Source organism: Lissotriton vulgaris, unplaced genomic scaffold, assembly GCF_964263255.1.
Source record: "Lissotriton vulgaris unplaced genomic scaffold, aLisVul1.2 SCAFFOLD_1239, whole genome shotgun sequence".
Taxonomy (NCBI): Eukaryota; Metazoa; Chordata; class Amphibia; order Caudata; family Salamandridae; genus Lissotriton; species Lissotriton vulgaris.
This window is the reverse complement of record NW_028250096.1, coordinates 131,218-151,888: the sequence shown is the minus strand read 5'-3', so window position 1 is coordinate 151,888 and position 20,671 is coordinate 131,218. Positions and strand designations below refer to the sequence as shown.

The 20,671-nt window shown below is 46.3% G+C and overlaps 1 protein-coding gene across 1 annotated transcript in view; it reads right to left on the bottom strand.

Annotated features, from left to right (window-relative positions):
* The window catches only part of LOC147663374 (hexokinase-2), a 194,893-nt gene that overhangs the window by 89,635 nt on the left and 84,587 nt on the right, over positions 1-20,671 (bottom strand). Inside the window, exon 5 of the mRNA XM_086950488.1 lies at positions 10,927-11,022. Coding sequence (XP_086806614.1) covers positions 10,927-11,022 — 96 coding nt within the window. The remainder of the gene's footprint in view (positions 1-10,926; positions 11,023-20,671) is intronic.

Here is a 20,671-nt window from a genome sequence, read left to right as displayed (position 1 = left end):
GTCATCCAAGGTAGCCAGGTAGCCAGGGGGGAGGCTGAGGTGAAGCTGGTGCATGGGAAGTGCCTTCCCAGTGTGTTCTGGCAGTTTGAGTATTTACCATTTACTGTAGTATTACCCTTGTACCTGTGTATGGTACCCTTTTGTAACTTGCACATGTCACTTTTCTCTTGTAACACACTGTTTGCTACCTCTCACTTTTGTTTGCTTTAGATACTTGCACAAGTGCCACCATTGCCTACGTAACTTTTGTTTGTGTGCTGGAGTGTCTGCATTAATTGCAGTATTATACCTCTACTTGTATTTTGTACGCTTTTGTAACCTGCACACATATCACTTTTTCCTCCTGTAATGTATCGTTTGCTCCTCTTGTATTTTGGTTGCTCACTATTGTCACTTTTGATTCATGTAACTTAACGTTTGCTTTTGTAATTTGTCCACTTATAATTTTTTCCTCATGTATTATTGCTGTTCCTAGTGTGAAGCACTCTGACACCTTCGTTTAAAGTCCGCGCTATATAAAATCTCATAAATAAAACAAAAAAAATCCAAGCATCACCAGGCCCCCACAGCAAGACCCATTCTTCCTCGCCCACTATGCCCTGAATGTGAAGGGCTGTGGGCGAGGTGTTAAGACTGACACCGTTTGTGGGCTGCATGGGCGCCAGGGGGGCCGAGGTGCAAATGGCTCAGAGCCCTGAGAAACACCTGGCCCCCAGGGAGGCCGATTATTGCAAACAATCACCCCTGCCCAGCCTCAGCTTGATTGCTTGGCAGGGTAGGGGTGAAGGAGAGGCCACAGCTGACAATCGCTGTCTGGCCGCACTGCGAGGCTGCTTTCATTTTCTTTGTCTCTGTCTCCGTGCACTCTGTGGGCCGTTTTTTTTTCTCCCCTTTACTAGTCCACTCTCTGTGGACTGGGACAGGGGAGAAAAAAAACGGCCCACAGAGGGCACTGGGGCACCGGCCCTTCGGCCCATTCCCGAATGCCCGCCTTGCCAATCCGCCCCTGTCTCTTGGCTAATGACAGACCTAAAAACCTGGACTGGCTCATTTACTCATGCAAATACCTGGGCAACTGGAGAGTTCTGGAGAATCTCCATCCAGAACACCGGCAAAACTACCAAGTCCCTGCTCAGAAAACAATCTGTTTCTTCTGCAAGGGAGTTTCTTCAACACTATTGTAAGGTGAGTGGCTGTGGCAGACAACTCAGAGCGTTTCCTCTCACCCCATGCTCCGAGTTAGACACCTACATCAGAAACTGAAAGACGTGTATGCAAGTGTTAGAAGCTCGCAATCATTGTCCCAAAAGCCTTTATCCGAGGCAATTGGTTTGCTGGCTGAGTATATTGTCGTGTACTGTGTCCTGCTACAAAAATTTGAAAAGACACAAAAACAGATTTTTGATTTTAAAAAACTTAGTGGTTAGCAGCAAATACACCATCCCGTTCTACATCCTTCCTCCTCCCCATTACAACTTTTATGTAATAGCATTAGCAATGTTTTTGCTGATGAGACTTGATGAGAAATGATTCAACTTGACTATCGTAACGCTTAAATTATAGGGCACCACATATCTACTTAATTGCCTCTAACGGTTACAGATTGAAGCAGCAAAGCTAGCTCTTTCTCCAACCTGGTTTTCGTCTACTTCTGCGGCGCAGTATAAACTAAACTGGCTCCCCTGTGCCAAAAAGATTTTTTAAAATCTCTCCATGTGACCCACAGGGCAGTGCCCAGGTTGGGCCCTCATTTTCTTAATCGTAAAATCCATCGCTGTTTGTACCAGAGAGTCCGGCACTCGGCTACGGCCAATCCTTTAAGCGTTCCACGTTTAAGAAATCCGGAGTAGGAGGCTGCACTTTTATAGTCCTGGCTGTTAGGCAGGGCAGCAGCCTACCTCACTCTATAAGGTCCATCTTTGATCAACTTGTTTTCAGCAAGGCCTTGAAAGCATGGCTATTCGCAGTGTAGGTCCTCTTTTTGTTCTTGAGTTTGTATCATCCGATATTTGCTAACCAGCGCCATGATAGATTTATGGAGCGCAACTGCAACCTAAAAGGTAATTCAATTCCTTTCAATAAGTCTGCTTCTGTTTCTGCCTATATTTTATCCTCTAGAATTAATCTGACGTTAAGCACATTATAGTTCATGGACACAAATGAGAACATGTCTCACTAAATACTTTCCACCTTCACTCCTTTTGATGATCAGTCTTTGCCCCCTGCTCTGGCAGCATTTGAAATTAAGTGTGACTTCTGACGTTTGCCCTATATTTATTTTTAATCAACTTACTCCTGCCACTCTTCGTCCCCTAAAGCAGATTGCCAATATTTTTTTGAGCTCCGACATCATCCTGGACCAATTCAAGCAGGGTTCAGGAAATACCCATTTTAATAAAATACCCAATGCATATCTGGGCTTCTGTTCTATTTCGCGCATCCTAGCTTGTTTTAAAATCTCAGAGAACTACATAGCGAACAGCTAAGGAATTTTTGTGAACTTGTGAAAATCTACAACTTCCAACAAGCAGGCTTCCGTGCTAGACACGGAACTGAGGCAGTACCGACAACCGCCATGGATTACTTGAGGGTGAATGCTTGAACGGATTCTTCTAGAAATATCATCAGGATTGGTCACCATCAATCACCTCCTACTTTTCGACCTTATATTCTAGCGATATCAATGTACCTGCCTTAGCGCGAGTCCACCCATACTTAATCAGGACACTTGCCATCTGTGATTCTCGGTTACTTCTCTTCCGTGTCTTGTTCCATCAGTTGCGGGGACCTTCGGGGTTCAGCCCTTTCACCTGGTCTGTTTAACACACAGGTGGAACTGCTGGCCATTCTCATTCAAACCTTTGAGTTTAGGTTTCATACTCAATTTGCCTGGTGGGGGTTTTCATGCTAGCATTTTAAAATCCTGCCTTGCCCAGGTCAAGGAGTGGATGGACGACATTCGGCTTAAACTAAAATGACAGTAACACTGAGATGATGGTGGCAGAAAACCCAGGACCCCAGTATGGGGTGTGGTATGATTACCTCTATCTGGCTGGAGTAAATTAACATATTGTCTGATCCCGGTCTACAAAGAGACAAATCTTTGAGCTGGACTTGAGCCTTGCTCCTCAGTTTGTGTCAATCATTTTTACTTGTATGTTTCCAGCTCCAGTGGGAGATGCGGAGCAAGGGGGGCTTGGGGGAGGGCAGCCGACCCCTGGGAGTTCTCCTCCCCCGGGCGGTTTGGGAGATCTGGGTGGGGGCTCTCCTTCTAGCAGATTCAATTTGGGCTCTTTTTGGGCTGGTTTTTAGTTGTATTGTGCGCTGCCTATAAATGGGCGTGGCTTCGCTTTACGGGCACCATTTTGGGCTTAGGTGACCTGGTGGCCGGTTTTGTTCTTAGATAATTTTGTCAGAGTTTTTGGTATTTCTTTCCTTACTCTATAGCCATTCTGATTTCGCTTACTATGGCTGGTGAAGATTATCGAGTTTTGGAGGCTATCCGCCTGCTTAGCGAGGCGGGCCGTTTGGACTTGGTTATTGGTGATCAGGGTCAGACCGAGCCTCCGCGTCCCCAGCGGGAGGCTTCGGCGAGGGTGTCGGCTGTAGTAGCAGCGGGTTTCTCCCCGAAACGCCGGAGGCAGGATGGGGTAAGTGAAAGGGGTCGCTCCAGGACTCGGCGGGCGGGTGCGAGGTCCCGTCGGGGGAGTGATTCTGGGTCTTCTGATCCGTCTGTCTCTTTGGATACCTCTTTGGTTGAAGTCTTTGGGGAAGGTGATTTTCCTTCGGTAACAGGGGAGGTTTCTAATGTTGGTTTTCGGGAAAGGGCGGCCTCTGCTCCTGTTTTGCGAGGCCGTCGTGATTCCAGGCAGCGTGGCTGCACGCGGCGTTCGGCTTCGACCTCCGCCGGGGCGGGCTCTGACGTCACCGGGGAAGGGGGGATGGAGGCCATCTTGAATGTGGTAACTGTGGCGCAGCAGCCGTTACGGAGCGGTCAGGTTCAGGAGGTGCAGGAGGTGGTCGCTCCTCAGAGCGTTATTCGTCAGCACGTGGTTCAGGTTCCTGTAGCGGTTGACGGTGGTTCTGTGAGCGGGTCCATTGCTCGGCCTTTAGTGTCAGGACCTGGTGTGGTCATGTCTGAGAGTTCTGGTGTGCTTGTGCGGTCGTCGGTGAGGGATCTGAGTAGTCCTTTATTGTTTTCCCCCTCGGTGTCTACCAGGGGGGAGGCTGTGTCTGTCTGTAGCGGTTCGTTAGGGGAGGGGGAATGGGCACAGATGGGTTTGGGGGAGGGAGCTGGGCGGACGGAGGGGCCTTCCCTTGGGGGGGAATTGTATGGTACTGGTATCCCTGCGGGGAGTTTTCGCCCGTCGGAGGTTGTGGAAGGTTTTCCCTTGGGGGGGGGGGAGGGGAGTGGTGATGTTTTGGTTCAGCAGGGTCCTCTTGAGGGGGGGTTCTTTCTATAGGTTGTCCGGGGATTTCCAGTTTCCTGGTCTGAGAGTGGTTTCGGGGGCTGCATCTCGGGGCTCTCTTGGGGATGCGAGGGTTCAGGATTTTTCTGCGCAGGGGCCGGCGTCACAGATTGTTCAAGCTATGTTGGATGTGAGTTCGGATGAGGAGGTCTGCCCACCGTCTCCTCGGCTATGTGATGTTTTAAAAAGGAAGGGAGCAGGTGGTTCTGGGATTTTGGAGGCAACTGGTAGGGGTTGTGGAGTTAGAGTTGGCGGTTTGTCTTCTGCTCTTAGAGTTGGTTTTAGTAAGGGACCCGGCACACCAGTCCGGCCTTTTTCATTACAGGTGGGAGTTCGATCTGAAGCAGCAGACTTGGCAGGGCGGCAGGCAGCCCAAGTACGCCGAGGAGAAGTGCGGGTGGAGCCTGGCGCGGCACGTCCCATACCATCGAGGGATCCCGCCGCGGCCGTCTCAAGCAGGTTCAGTACGACCTCGATGGCCCCAACGAGGGATTTCGACATGGGCGGTGCCTGCAGGTCTAGCGCGACCTTCCCAGCCTCGTCGGTGGAACCCAGCGTTTTCCATGGGAGCGGGTCACGCACGACCTCTCTTGTGTGACGTGGTGGTCGTAATGATGCTTTATCTTTTACAGGGAATCAACAAGTTGTAAGTGGTACTGGCGGAGGAGTGTATAGACGGGTTCAGTCAGCCTCCCCGCCAAGGTCCAACGTGAGGGCTGGTAAGGCCCATGGTCGGTCTAAAACGGTGGAGTCAGGACAGACTTCGTTGATTGTCAATGCCCCTTCTCAGTTAGATGAATCGTTGATTTTAGACTATGATGAGGACAGCCCCGAAGAGGGCGAAATTCAGGAAGTGGTGTCTGGGGGGGGACATGTTAACGTTTCTCACAGTATGTTACAGGCACAGGTGGTACGGAGTCGTGCGGAATCGTCAAGGCCACGAGTGCTCGGTGAGGGCTCCTCGGAGGGCGGACGACGGTGCACAGACAGAGTGGAGGACGGAAGCCGGTCAGCCGCCTCTATTACGCCCAGGTGAGACTGTGGTTCATTCTGTGCGGCCACATATGGTTTCTATTGGTGTTGGTGTGGACTTAATATCTAGTGAGAAAGATGGTAAACTATACTAAGGTCGTGTTGTTAGAGACCAAGGTGTGGGTACAAACGTGGATGAAGTCAGTACAAGTGATAAAGTGGATAGTGGCACGTCCACTGTTGGTTTGGGCACTACTAAAAATGTACTACACAGCAAGGAATTAAAAATTAAAAAGTTGCCGTATATGGGTGTTACGAAGCCTTTGGGGGCTCATTTAATGCTCAGTACGAAGGAACGGATATGGAACGGTGAGTATGTGGAACTGCTAAAATTGTTGCACAGGGAGGTTCGTGCTAAAGAAGGTTCCAAGGAGGAGGAGTTTGAATTGGCTAAGCGCCCTAAGGTACCTCTAACTATTGAAAATTGGACGGCGGCCTTTTTAATTTACGCCAGCGTCTACTGTGAAAAGTTCCCTGAGCGCTGCGTCTCATTATTCAAGTACATGGATGTTATCCGTAAAGCTCAACTTACTAGGAATGATTACGCTTGGGCTCAATATGATGAGGAATTTAGGGCGCGTATGGCATGGGATCCCGAGGCAAAATGGGGTGAGTTGGACACTGACCTTTGGCAGCACACCATGGGTTCGTCCGCCACTGGTAGAACGGTGTTTACAGCCAGTGGTCTTCCTTTAGTCTATCGTCCCTTTCAGTCCCGTCCCACCCGGGGAGGGGTGGGGGCCAACTCCATTCACCCAGTCGCCTACAGGCACGTGTTGGGACTTTAACAGAGGGACATGTAACAGGGAGTTCTGTAAGTTCCGTCACGAATGTTCACAATGTGGTAGAAAGAACCATCCGTTATCCCGTTGCTGGGGTCCTAGGTCTTCCGGGGGTCCCCAGGTTTCCCAACAGAGTTCAGGAACTTTCGTGCCACCACAGCAACCTCCAGCTCCCAGGGGAGGGAAGTCTTCATCCGGTGCTGGGCCCAAAGGCTCATACACCGGTTAATGTTGGTAAGTTGGCTGCCGCTTTGCGGGATTACGAGCCTGCCGAGCTGCGGTCGGTTTTGTTGTCGGGTTTCCAGGTTGGTTTTAGGTTGGGATACGAAGGACCGCGTTCGAGACGTTGGTCTAAGAATTTGAAGTCGGCAGGCGAACACCCTGCTATTGTACAGTCAAAACTGGATAAGGAAGTGAGTGAGGGTAGGATGGCGGGCCCCTTTGATGACTGGCCTTTGGCGAACCTGATTGTATCCCCTATTGGTGTGGTCCCTAAGAAGGAGCCTGGTCAGTTCCGGCTGATTCAGCATCTATCATGGCCTGAAGGTGAGTCTGTAAATGATTTCATTGACAACGAAGCTGCATCGGTGTCTTATTCTTCTGTTGATGTAGCTATGCAATTGGTTGTCACGGCAGGCCCTGATGCTCTGATGGCAAAATGCGATATCAAATCTGCATTTCGACTGCTTCCAGTCCATCCTGAAGATTGGTGTCTTCTGGGCATCCATTTTCTAGGAAAATGGTACGTGGACAAAGCTCTGCCAATGGGTTGTTCTATGTCCTGTGCGTTGTTTGAAACTTTTAGTACGTTTCTGCAATGGTGGTTTACTAAACAAAGTGGACATGAACTGGTCACACATTATTTGGACGATTTTTTCTTTGTGGGTACAGCAAATTCGCTGGTCTGCCAAGCTGCTCTCACATCGTTTCAATCCTTGATGAGTCATTTAGGTGTACCATTGGCTCCTGAAAAGACCATGGGTCCTTTCGCGACCATGTCTTTTTTGGGTATTGAACTTGACTCGCATTTGATGCAAGCTCGTCTTTCATTGGACAAAAAACAGAAAATGCTTGATCTGGTTGGAATTATGTTGAGAAAAGAGAAAGTGTTTGTGAGAGAGATACAAGTTCTGCTGGGTCACCTTAACTTTGCCTGCAGAGTGGTCAGGGCGGGTAGAACTTTCTGTAGGAGGTTGGGCAGAGCTTTGTCTGGTCATTCCCTTCCACATCATCGGGTGAGGCTGTCTGCGGGGGTCAAGGAGGACTTACGCATGTGGGTCTTCTTTTTACATTCCTTCAACGGTGTGCCTTTATGTCGGGAGGTGGATTGGTGTTGGGAGGTTCAGATATTCTCTGATGCTGCAGGCAGTGAAGGTTTTGGTCTTTACTGGCAGGGAAGGTGGTGTGCCCAACAGTGGCCGGTACAATGGAAGAATGGTGGCAGAAGTATTGCCTTTCTGGAACTCTTCCCGGTCGTTGTGGCCGTTACTTTGTGGGGTACGGATTTGGCCCACAAAAAGGTTCTTTTCCGCATCGACAATATGGCTGTGGTGCAAGTAATTAACAAACAGTCGGCCAGGGATCCCCAGATTTTGAAGCTCCTTAGAGTGTTTGTGTTGGGATGTCTGAAATATGATATCTGTTTTCGGGCCTTGCATGTTCCTGGCGTGGACAATGACATTGCGGATGCTTTGTCTCGTTCACAGTGGGAGAGATTCCGTGGGCTTGCTTTGGAGGCAGACGAGGAGCCGACTCCCATGCCGGACCACCTGTGGACGGTAGGCAACACCGGGTCTTTCAATTGGTTTTAGGTTCTTTGGCTCCTTCCACGAGAACAGCGTACGAGTTGGCATGGGCGGAGTTTTTGGAGTCGGGTGCGTGTTGGAGGGAGCTGGATTGGCAACGATCTGAAGATGTGGTTCAGTTTATTTTGGGTATGATGGACAGGAATTTATCTAGAATTACTATTTCTGGCAAGCTAGCAGGTATTTCCTTTGTGGGTAAGCTTTTGTGGGGATACTCTCCGTCGGCTGGGGAGTTGGGTAGGAGGATGTTGGAAGGGTGGTCTAGGGAGAGGGGTTCTGTGCGTACTTTGCGATCTCCTTTGTCGTGGCAAAAGCTGTTTCAAGTGATTTCTGTGCTTCCGGTTGTTTGTTCTGATAGAGTGGAAGCTTGTTTGTTCGCCACTTTGATGGTGTGGATGTTTTTTGGCGCTTTTCGTGTGTCTGAATTGCTGGGCACCAAGTCCTCTCCTGGCCTTCTGTGGGGAGATGTTCAGCTGTCGATCAGGGGAGTCCACGTTTGGCTCTCTCATTCGAAAACCGATCAGAGAAGTGTGGGTAAAGGGGTTTGGTTGGACGCGGTATCCCCACCGGAAACATGCCCTCTACGTTGGGCTCACTGCTGGAAGGAAATGTCGGGTGGGGTTGTGGACCTCCAGGTTTTTCGACACCTTAATGGCTCATGTGTTTCTACATATCAATTGCGCATGGTACTGCGAAAAGCGCTGCGACATATTGGCTTAGATGGGTCGTTATACGGTACTCATTCATTTAGAATTGGGGCGGCCACGGAGGCTTTTCACAGGGGTTGGTCAAGGGAAGAGATCATGGGCCTGGGGCGCTGGACTTCTAATTGCTTTCGGCGCTATGTTAGGAACAAATCTGCTGGTGCGCAGGCGTCTTATCCCGTTTACCCTGTCTGATTCTGTTTTCTTTTTCAGGTTCTGTGGCTGGTCCTCGGGCTGCTTTCCTCACAGTATGGATCGTGGGCCATTCCTTCGTTAAAAGAGCTCAAGTGCAAGCTCGTCAAAGTTATTTTGGTTCATCTTTGGGTTTTAATGATCGTTTATTCAATGTGGTTTGGAAAGGGAAAGGGAAAGGGGGCATGTTATGGAAGGAACTGATCCCTGCACTTAATTCTTGGTTAGTAAGGGGGGTTTGCCCGGATGTGTTGGTTATTCACTTAGGTGAAGGGGTTGTTCTGCTTCGGGCGATCAAAAAAGACTTGGCTTTATTGCATAAACAGTGGTCGGGGTGTCACGTTTTGTGGACAGAATTGGTGCCGCGGAGGGTTTGGAGGAATGCGGTGAATAAATCTCGGAGGAAAGTGAATTTGGAGGTTTCCAGGTTCTGCAGGGACCTGGGTTTCGGTCGTATAGTTCACGGTGACATCAAATACGATGCGGTGGAATTTTTCAGGGGTGACGGAGTACATTTGTCCCAAATGGGTATGGATTCATATCTGCTGGAGCTGCGGGAGGTTTTGTCTCGCTGTCTGACCGTGCAACAGTTTGTCGGTGACTAATGGGTGCTTTTGTGTTTTTTCAGGTTATTGGCTTGCTCTCTCTTTTCAGGTGTTTCCCCCCCTTCCCCCCCCCCCCTGTTTTTCGGATTATGTGGGGGGCAGAAAGGTGGGGCTCTCTCCTAATCAGGCTTTCCCCCCACGGCTTTCTGGATGGCGGTTTGCTATGTTATTGTCAGTTTTGGGCCAGGTTTGGACCCGTTGGTTGTAAAGTCGGACCTTGTTGGGGGATGTTTCATACTGATTGAGGTGGGGTTCGGAGATTATGGGTCGGGGGATATGATCAGTTGGTTTATAATCGGGATGTGATATTTTGTATTTGATAAGGTGATGTTATAATGTTATTTGGGGTTTGTATGGTTTTATGTGTTTGGGTATGTACGGGTGGGGGCGGGTGTGATGGAGGGTGTGGGGTGGGGGCGGGGTTTGGGGTTTTGAAATAAAAACGAACAAATCTTGGTTGTGGTTTAGATTGTGAGGCGGTTGCCGAGTTTGTGTATTTGTAAATGTGCACCTGTTCCAATAAAGCGGCCTTTTTCACACTCCAATGGTTTTTTGGTCTGCTCACTCTCCCCCACCCCTCTCTCCCAATATCTGGACGCGAAGATCTAGACTTAATGATTCTAGTACTCTGTACCTGGGCCGCCCAGGTACTGTATACTAGATAATATTTTAGCCATAAGTTTCAAGTGGTACAAATTCTTGGAGTTTGGAATGTTTTGGTTGCTCCACGGTTGTCTTATATAAAAACTCTATTCATAACTTAACAATGGCTCCTCATCCAAGGCTGGATCGATATAAAATGTGCTTTGCATTTCTCACAAAGCTATCTATGATTACAACCCCGTTTTCTAGATCCCTTTGTAAGCGCTATACTCCACAACGATGTACGATTCAGAGATGCTCTCCTTCCAGAAGTACCTCATTTTAGTAAAGCCCGAAGAGATGGCAGACTTTTTTTTTTTCATTTTCTAGCTCCAGCCTTGTGAAACTCCCTCACTCGGTGCTTAAAGCTCTTAGCCTCCCATGTTTGGTTTCATCGCATTTGAAAACTTTCCTTTTGAAGAAACATTTTAAGGATCTAATGTTAGGTTTTATTTTCTCATAGCGCCTAGAATCCTATAATGATGTTGCAAGGTGTATATAAGATATCTAATTTAGCAGACATCCGCACACTTTACCACCCAACCTTCCTCAAATACCCTGTATATTATCCGCTGGTCATTTAAACTTCCCCGGAAATGGCTGAGTGTGCATATCCCAAATTGCTTACAGTTTTAGCAGTGGAAGTAAGTTTACAGTTACAACACCAAAGGTACATTAAGTAAACAATAACTTACCCCACGTTTTTTAATGGCCTTACGGAGCAATGACACCACATCTTTTCCTTCCACTCCACTGGACTTGAACCCTTTCGTCCAGTTGACCAGGATGCTCTGGAAAGAAAAAACTAAACTTAAGAACACGCAAATCAGCAAATAAAAATCAACACCAATCTAATTCAGGTGTCGCAAATAACAACCAACCTTTCAGCCACATCTGCACGTACACAAAATTATGAAATAATTGCTCCGTCCAGTACCTTGCATCAAATATGTCAATTTAATATTTGCTTTACAAAGAACAGAAAATACTTTATTATTGAATAATACAAACTACAAACTCATACTCCCGCTGCAGAGCTTCCAGGTACGATATGTTCTTTGACTTTTAAAGAAAATACAGCTGTACAAGTCTGAACTCGTGCACAAAACGTGGATATTTATTTAGAATTTATATGGGCAGACTTCAAAGCTACAGGATAACAACGTGTTACAACCAGAACGGACTGGTACAAACTAAAGGCAGGAAAGGAGAATACAAGAAAAGAAGTTTCAATTGACAGGAAGTGTGGTAATAACACGAACCATACACAAGGGGTGCCAAGAGGGGTGCGGTGCAGACTAACATGCCCATTCCAGTGACCAGTTACTGCAATAAACACAAAGAGCGGTGATCCCACCAGCAGCAGCTAATTGGAGTGAACTCTGTAACGCTTCCCTGAATGATCCAGTCATATGAAGCAGCTCTGTCTCCCAAGCAGACAAGAATCCCAGCCCCATGTATACCGACAGGGGACTGTAAACCAAGCCACGGTAGATATCAGATGGTGCAAGGTGACTTGCTACCCATCATGGCATTTTACATGCCTATATTCATCAACTCTTTCTTAATTGGTCACTTAGGCAATTCCTTTTCTTCCTTTTATCTTCTATAATACCGAGTGCTCATAAACTACCTCCCAAGCCCTGATTTTCATCTTTCAACACCTCTTCTTTGCAGCTTTCATTTCTAAGTTGAACTTGTCGTTTCACTGTCAGTCGATCTTGCCCTTTCTTTCCTTTTCTACAATCCTCCTGCCTTCTATGATACTACTTCAAGTTGATTTTCTGCTGTTAATGCTTGAATCTCTCCCCACTCTTTATACCTCAATCCTCCCATTGCTTAATTTGTAAAACAATAAGTGCTGGACGCAAATGTTTTGCTCAGAAGCCCGCGCCCGGTGCTACAAATAAAATCGGGGATACTGAATAACAAGGCTTGATAGTCTTGATTGCACCTCATGCCTATGACCCACCACCAGACACTCCTGCCGCTTATCACACTCTTGCAGGTTCCTTTGAATTTCTGCTTTTTCCCTTGGTCTCTCTTCTCATATTGCTCTTCCTCTTTCAAACCACTTTTTGTGTTTTTCTCTCTTGCTCTGGGTGAAAGGGACATTAGTGTCGGTCCCCACAAATGAATGCCAGTGGATCTGACCTTCAACCAGAGGCTCAAATTAAGCACTAGATCATCATAAGAAGTATTATGTTTTTAAGCTCACCCATCCTATTCTGCTCTAACTCACCTGTTGATCAGGTCCTCTCCTGCTCACCCCACTCTTATGTTCTAAGAATCTTGGTGTATTTTCTGAGTTTTCACCTCTACTGAGTCGTTTTTGGTTTTGGTATTCTCAGAAGACTTGCCCAATCATTGCTTTTAACAGTACTAACTCAAATACTAATTTGTCTTTCTGTTATTTATTATTGTCCTTCTAAATTTGCTATGTTCCCTGCTTACTCTTACAGTCCTATGTGACATATGCTAATTCTTACCACATTGGTTAGCATGTTGAGCGAAATACTATACAAGACTACTAGATCTGAGAGTCTTTCTTTTAGGTCTTCCTAATCTAGGACTAGGCATGTCAAAAGGTGACAAATAAGGAATTATTGAAAAGCAGGACATCAAAATAAATAGTAAAATATTCAGAGGGGACTCGGGGCTTAAGGGTTAGCTTCCATCTCAGTGCAACAAGCCCCCACCCCCCCCCAAAAAAGAAAGTGACATTTGCATTCATAATATCATACAACTAGCTAGAGCGCGTATACTGCAATAGAAGCTGCCAGGGTCTTCGGTTTACTAACACCAATTCCAGACTCAATAGCAAAAGTGGAAGTCTTTAAGGATGTGATACGTGAAAACACAAGATGTCATAGGCCTGGTGGGAAGGTTTGCCAACGAGTCTCTGCAGAAAGGGAGATTTGAAGGGAAGGACTAGAGAACCGCAAATAATGTAAAAAAATTGCTTTTATGTAGCAGTAAAGCATTCCCGCAGTGTTCACAAGCAGCTAACTATCATTGAGTATCCTGGATACAAGAGGAAATGCAGAATACAAACAAACTACACGTTCTCTAAAAGGCATCTCATTGAAGCTTAAATGTTGGTGTTCCACAGTGAACATTGCATAGCAATAGTCATGCCTGTAGGGCAATCCGCAATACATGAAAAGATGCAGAAGAGAGCTGTACAGCACTGGTCTACAAAATAACGTTTTTGAAAAGAAAATGTGCGAAATTCCATCCAAATTTCATGAAATTGTTCTTTTTGAGTTACATGTGGTTTGTAGGTATCTTGCATGACTCTTTTCATGCAAGTGTGTACTTCACGTCAAGAAGTCTTGTGATATATTGGCATGAGACTAGTTTGAGCAGAAGTCTTCTCTCAACAAGACATTTTCTGGATGAACATTCTGGATGCAAAAACTTTATGCAAGATTGTGTAATTGTAAATCTTGTGGATTTCGTGCAACATAACATTTGTAATTCAAGCAAATTTGACAAGCAAATTAACAGTTTGTTCAGGCCTGATGAAAACGGAGATAGTTTCTCTTCAAGGTCGCCTGCCGTAGCTGCCCTCTACTCTGTTTTTTGGTCTCACCCAGGCAGTGTATGCACACTGTCTCTTCGAGACATGCTGTGTCTATAAGATTGGCTTCAAGCACCGCCCATCTTTTTCATTGGTTTCTCTTACTGTCCTTTGTAAATGCCAGCTTTTGTTTGGTGAATACACTTTGTAGTCCCCCCCTTTTGGACTTTTTATATCCTCCTATGCGGACAGCCCCTTTTAAATGTGCTCTTGCTCTTCAGGTTATTTAAGATACCGTGAGAGCACTCTTTTTTTGTAAGCCTTCCTCTGGTCGTGTTAAGCGTTCTGTTTACTTAGTGTTAGAAGCCGCTTCATTTGTTTCAGCTTTGCTCGTTACTTAATCTCCCTGTGACATCACCCTCCACTTCATCACCCCTCCCACAACACTGCTTGACAACCCCTCTAAGGTTGCTGCATGTTTTAAAATTCTGAAGAGCTAGTTCTATCATGTTTTGAGCGGTTACTTAAGTGCCTTTATCATGTCTTTATATTAGTCCCAAGACACCACACCCTGTAAGCGTTCAAAAAGGGAATTCAACCATTGCCGTAGTACTGATTGGCATCTGAAATTTTGTTTTCCTTCTTTATTTTGGTTTAGATTTTCCAAATTCTTAATTTTATTTGTGACGGGGAGAGCCAACACGGAGACTCAAACCCAGTTCCCCAGTCCCAAAGTAGACAGCCCTGTATGTTAAGCCACACCCTCTCAGACCGCTATACACGGTTATGCATGAAGTTACCCTCAAGACATATGAAGTACAAAGATCGTACCCGTGCACACTCTGGAATGGGTTGTACATGTCAACACTCCTTGGTGCAGCACCCTACAATAATACTGCATGCCGCACCCGGGCAATTAACACTCCGACTTTCATGGGCCCATTGGCTTCCCTGCATCCTGCTCTTCCCCAAAACAATCTTCAATGAGCGAAAAAACTTTGAAGGAAGCTTCAGTAATGTGATATTATTTCAATTTTAGTTGTACAACATGGGAGTCGGTGGGATTTTCTTGATGGTCTGACTATACAGTGTCGAGATTATTTTGTTCAAGGTAGCTTACTGTACATGCTCTGGTCCATGATGGTGATCAGGCGCTCCTGTTACAAGTTCCTTCTTTATGTCCATAGCTCGAAATGCTGTCTCTGAAGTGCCCATCCCCATGTTGGGCCAAGAAGCTCTTTTCTTGAAAGGGGGACAGACCAAGGACCTCTTCAGGCTGAAGATGGCAGCTGTGAGTGGGGTAGGAGCAGGGGACTGCTGTTTAGTCTCCTAAATTGCCATCATGGATGTGGATCTCCCCGGATGTGAACATAAAAGCCCATTCAAACTGGAAAGATCATGCGAGTTACTCGCCTCGACTGCTGTGATACATGTAGTGTTAATCAATGGCTGCTGTTGGTGCTATTAATGTCGGCACAACGATAACCAAGGCTGCGCATTGTGTATGATGTGGCATACAAGGGAGAGCACCAAGGCAGCTGGAGCTCAAGGGCTGTCCCCAACATTACCTTTGCTTCCAAACAAATGTGGCAGAGTTTATTCTTCGCATTGTCTCCCCCTGGCTTCATGTCCTAAGCCGCACTCCAGCCCACCCAGCTTCCCTAGACTGCCCACGGCCTCATGCACAGAACAGGACGGCTTTTCTGCTGCCAGCGTCTGTTTTCCTGATGGATAAATTATGATTCTGGACAGTCACTCAGTCCGGACCCTTGCCTTTCCTCAAAAAAAGTTTCTGTACTAGTTTCCAGTTATATGCTAGGAGTTATACAGGAGCTGCGTGCAAACTTTGTTTAGGGACATGCAGTACTCCGTGGCCACTTTAATTTACAAACATCAGCCAACAGTCGCCAGAGTGCTGGGAAGGAGCAAAGAGTGACATTTAAAAAAACACAGAGGAGTCCTAACTCATGGAGACTACAGAAACACAGGGGGGACTATGATATTCCATCTAATTAGTTGGGTCTGCATTTACATATTGCTATTTGCCTCCTGCGCTGCTGCACCACGGCACACACAGGCTAATATTCCTTAAGGCGCTATAAAGCCATGAATTTCAGGTTTGGACACTCAGCAGCTATAAGGAATGGGGATCTTGGGAGGCCGTGTCTGCTGCAGATGTCATGGCTGCTGCTACAACACCCCTCGATCGCATGAACAGGGTGCATCCGTTTATTGGTCGTACACAGGCAGTTTACTGGACAGTGTAGTTCAGTGGCGGGAGACTTTCCTAGGCGCTGGAGGACGCACTTACCGAATCTTCATTCCTGCCGTGAGGGGAATGGCTTGCGCACCTTGTATCCTGCACGCCGTGAGGGGAACGGCTTTCTTCTGGGCATAATTCCGCTGCGAGGGCATGGACCACAACCCCCAGGTGCCCCGGCGGCCACAGCGCACGAGTGACGCCATTGGAGCGGCCGGAGGCGCTTGAAAGCTGAGGAACGCCTCCCGCATCGCGGGACGCGCGTGGGCGGTGCTGGGAGAAGCCCGGGACAAGGGCGGGGCCGTCTGTGGCCGTCAGAGGAGGCTGGGCTGGGCCCTCTCTCTGACATCTTAAAATGCAAAGGGTGAGACATTAACTTGACATGGATACCGGCTTGATTTGCTGTTTCCACCTGTTCATGAGACTATCCTGTATTAATTGAGATTGTTTCATATTGATATGGCCAAATCATTAGCTAAAGTGTGTTCAGGCGGTGGGGGGGGTTGGGACTTTGGATGCGTTTCTGAAACTAGCAGAAACTGTTGTGGCGAAAGAAACTGAACTCGTTGAAAGCAGATTATCTTTAGATCCATCTTGCCAAACACTTTTACCGAAAACAACTATAGAGTCCTCTAGAAGTACCATTGCTCCCTCTGTCCCTCTGGTTATCCCTCAGATTTCTAATAGGTCAATCTTAGATGCTAGCTTGTCAATTGCATCGGATTCTTCTTTTGCGCCTAGTTTACCACCCTCTCCCTTAGTAACATGTACTAGGCAGTTTCGGTCTACTTCAGTTACTAACAGCAATGTTGCGCCAGGGAAAAGAAAGGCTAGTGATCCCCTTAAAAGTAGCTGGCGAAAAGCTAAGCAGCCCAGGAAAAACAAAAATTCAAATATTTCGTCTGGGAGGGGTAGACTGGATGGAAATGTTACCAAACAGACTTTTGAAGACAGGACAAAGGGAGGCTTGGAGCTCGATGAACAGAATGCAAAAGATACCATGGGGGCAAGATGGGTGACTTCATTACAATTATGGAAGAACGTTTGAAAGCATTTATCACCCCTGTTATGGACAAATTAGAGCAAATAGATGGTAGGTTAAATATTATTGAAAAATATATTTCAAACCAGAAAGCCCCAACGCATGGGTCGAACCAACTGAAGTACACTCATTGAGTGCACTTACAACTAGAGTAACTGATTTGGTGGACACCATGATGACTGTAGAACCCAAAGTTGTAGTACCATCTATTCCCGCTATAGTTCTGGGAGCGGGAATCAGCCAAGGAGAAAAACAGGGGCCAGTAGGCCCTGTGGGGCGAATAAGCCCTCCAGCACAGGCTTGTTCTCGTGAAATATCGTTGCACCTCCCTCCAGAAGCCAGGCCATTTTCGATCATTTTGGCAAATGTCCCGAAAACACAGGATGGCAGAGAGGAACACTGGACCACCCTTAAAAACAAGGCCCTCCACTATTTGAGCGTTAAAACTGTGTTAGGTGAACATTTGTTTAATAACTTTAAAATGGTGAGAAGGGTATCATGGGTGGGGAAAACTAAGAAGACTCTTAAGGGTGACTGCGTTATTATAAAGCTTTGGTTGTCCAATATTGGTTGACCACATTTTGAAGCAGGCAGGTTCAGTTAGGATTAATTCTGACTATGTTAACGTCCTCCCCCTGGGGGTTTTCTATCCTCCAAAGAATATCAGAGTGAATGGGGAGGGCAGGGATAGTACCCAGTTAGTTACTTCCATTGGGCCAGTTGCACTGAGTAATAGATATGAGGCGCTAAGATCACTAAATATTAATAATTGACTTTGTGGCAGGAAAAACTTAGAGCCGGGAATAGCCAGCTCAGTTGACTGTCGTAGAGCGCGCTCGCCTACTGAATTAGGCTTACAGGGTCCGGGTCGCACCTCAGGGATAGATAGCAACACTCTCACTTGTGATAGAGTTCCAACTGTTCCACTTAGTGAACTAGATCTGGTGAGAGATAGGTTTGTGTTGCGATCTGTAATAGAGGGGACGTTGTTAGAAACGGACGCCCAGATTTTGAGGTTTGCAGAGGAAGATGGTGTTACTAATTTAGTGGCATCAAACCCCGTGAATATTGAAGCTAATGAGTTTAAAAAATCTAGAGCTATCTTAATTGAGAATAAGATGGCGTTTTTGTCATGGAATATCGCAGGGTTGCGATCAAAAAGAGGCGACCCAAATTGGGAGGCTTTTCTATAACCATACCATATTATTGCCCTGCAGAAAACTTGGGATTCTGGAGAGTGTTACTATTTGGACGGTTATCAATTGTTTAATAAATTTGCAATACCATCGCCAATGGGAAGATCCAGGGGGGTCTCTTGTTATTATTTAGTCTTAAACTATTGTACAAAGCCGGGCTAGTAGTGACAAGTTCCCCAAATATTTTAGCGGTAAGACTGGAGGGCGACAACTTCCCCAAAATTCTGATGGTAAATTTTTATAATTCCTTCACCAGGATTGACGAATTGGAGCATTTAAGAGCACTGTCGATGTTTCTGGATGAATATAATGCAAACCACGATGCATATTATTATCTTTTAGTTCTTGGAGATTTTAATATTCATGTTCGTCACCTAAAGTGTTTTCAGAATGTTGTTTTTGAATACGGCTCCCGGGGGTGTACCCATTTTGAGCACACCAAGAGCGGGATGTATCTTGAGAGTCTTTTATCTGAGTATTACTTGTTTGCCCCTACACAAGGTGAAACTTCGTGCCCTATTCCAACTTTTGTGGATCAAGGACACAAGTCCATTATAGATTAAATTTTTGTTTCATCCCTTTTGATAGATACAATAGGTTCGTTTGGCGTCATACAGAATGGTTTTATTAACCATAATCCTCTTAGTATGGATATTAATATCAGGGCTCTTAAAAGCGAAAATGCACTGACATCTATTAAAAATTCAAATATAGCCACTATATGCCAGGGGCGGAGATTAAGGTGGGAGGTGATTACCCCTGCGGACTTTCTTGAAGATCTGTACAGGAGCAATACTGAGGATCTGAGCATATGCTTAGGTATAAACTCAGACCCAAGTGAAATCCTCGGTGCTTTTAATTGCATAACAGTACAGGTAGCGGCAAACATGACTAGGAAAGGTAAACCTAGCTTCAAAAAGTTGAAAAAGTGGTTTGACTAAGCTTGCAGCAATACGAATACGGCTCTTCTAGAAGTTCTAAAATAGTCTGGTAGGGATTCACACAAGATTGCGGAGGCTAGAAGGGCATACAAAAATGCTACCAAACAGAGGAAAGCTGAGCTAAAAAACATGGCATGGGAGGAACTGACCAAAGCGAGTGTTCTGAAAAGTAGCACTCAATTTTGGAAAGTGATTAATATTAATGAGACAGATAATACAAACAAGGATTGTCTCATTTCCCCAGAAAAGTGGGTGGAGCATTTTAGTGGTCTTTATGCAGAAATAAACCTTCCATGTTTACTCTCTCGAGGTGAGACCACACAGGCCGAAAAAATAATTTTTACAGAGGAAGAAGTATTGGAGGCAATTGAGTCCACTGCAAAGGGGAAAGCGCCGGGCCAGGATGGGGTTCCGGCAGTCTTGTATAGGGCCGACCCGAAGTACTGGGCAAAGATTTTAACTTCTGTTTTTAATGCAGCTACCAAATCCGTCTCACCAGCGTCCTGGGGCAAAGCAGTCACTGTCCCAATTTTCAAGAAGGGTTCGAGAGAAGATCTGGCATATTACCGGCCGATCTCACTCTTAGACTCGGCTGCGAAAATAATGGGAAAAGCCGTACTAGAGCGACTGACAGATTGGTTGGAAGAGAACTTCATCGTCTCGGACCTGCAGTATGGGTTTAGAAAAGGAAGAGGTACCGCTAGCCAGTGTCTTAATTTACACCTTGTCATAGAGAAATACACTGTCGCAAAGCAGGGGGACATACATTTAGCATTCATGGACTTGTCCACTGCTTTCGACCTTGTAAACCGGCAAAAACTTTGGACATGCCTGTTTGACATGGGGCTGGATCCTGTATGGATATCCTTTCGAGCAGAAATTCATGAGAACACCAGTGCAGCAGTCCGTTATGACGAGAATGGGAGTCTGACTGATGCATGGCCAGTAAAGCGAGGGGTAAGGCAAGGGTGCATGTTAGCGCCCTTGTTGTTTACGCTCTACATAAACAATATGGGGGATGCATTAATTCTAGCATGTAAAGATATCCCGAGAGTTGGTCAAAAAAAGATTCCGGCTTTATTATATGCGGATGACGCGGTCTTAGTGGCGAGAACGGCAAGAGGTTTACAATCCCTTTTAGACTGTTTTATTAATTTTATGGACTCTTTAGATTTGGTAACCAATTAAAAAAAATCACATGCTATGTCAGTAGTTGGAGGGCGGGCGAAAAAGGCATCTTTTTTCTGTAAAGGGCAGGAGCTCACTAAAGCACCTACCTTCCCGTATTTGGGGATAGTCTTTGATGACAGAAGGTCATGGGTTACGCAACGTGTATTTAAAAAGAACACATTAGCGAGGGCCTCAGGTGCTCTGCTAGGTTTTGCCAAACGACTGGGCTGTAAACCACTACCGGCTCTTATGAAAATCTATATGCTAAATGCGTACCCATGGTGTTATATGGGAGTGAGGTGTGGGGT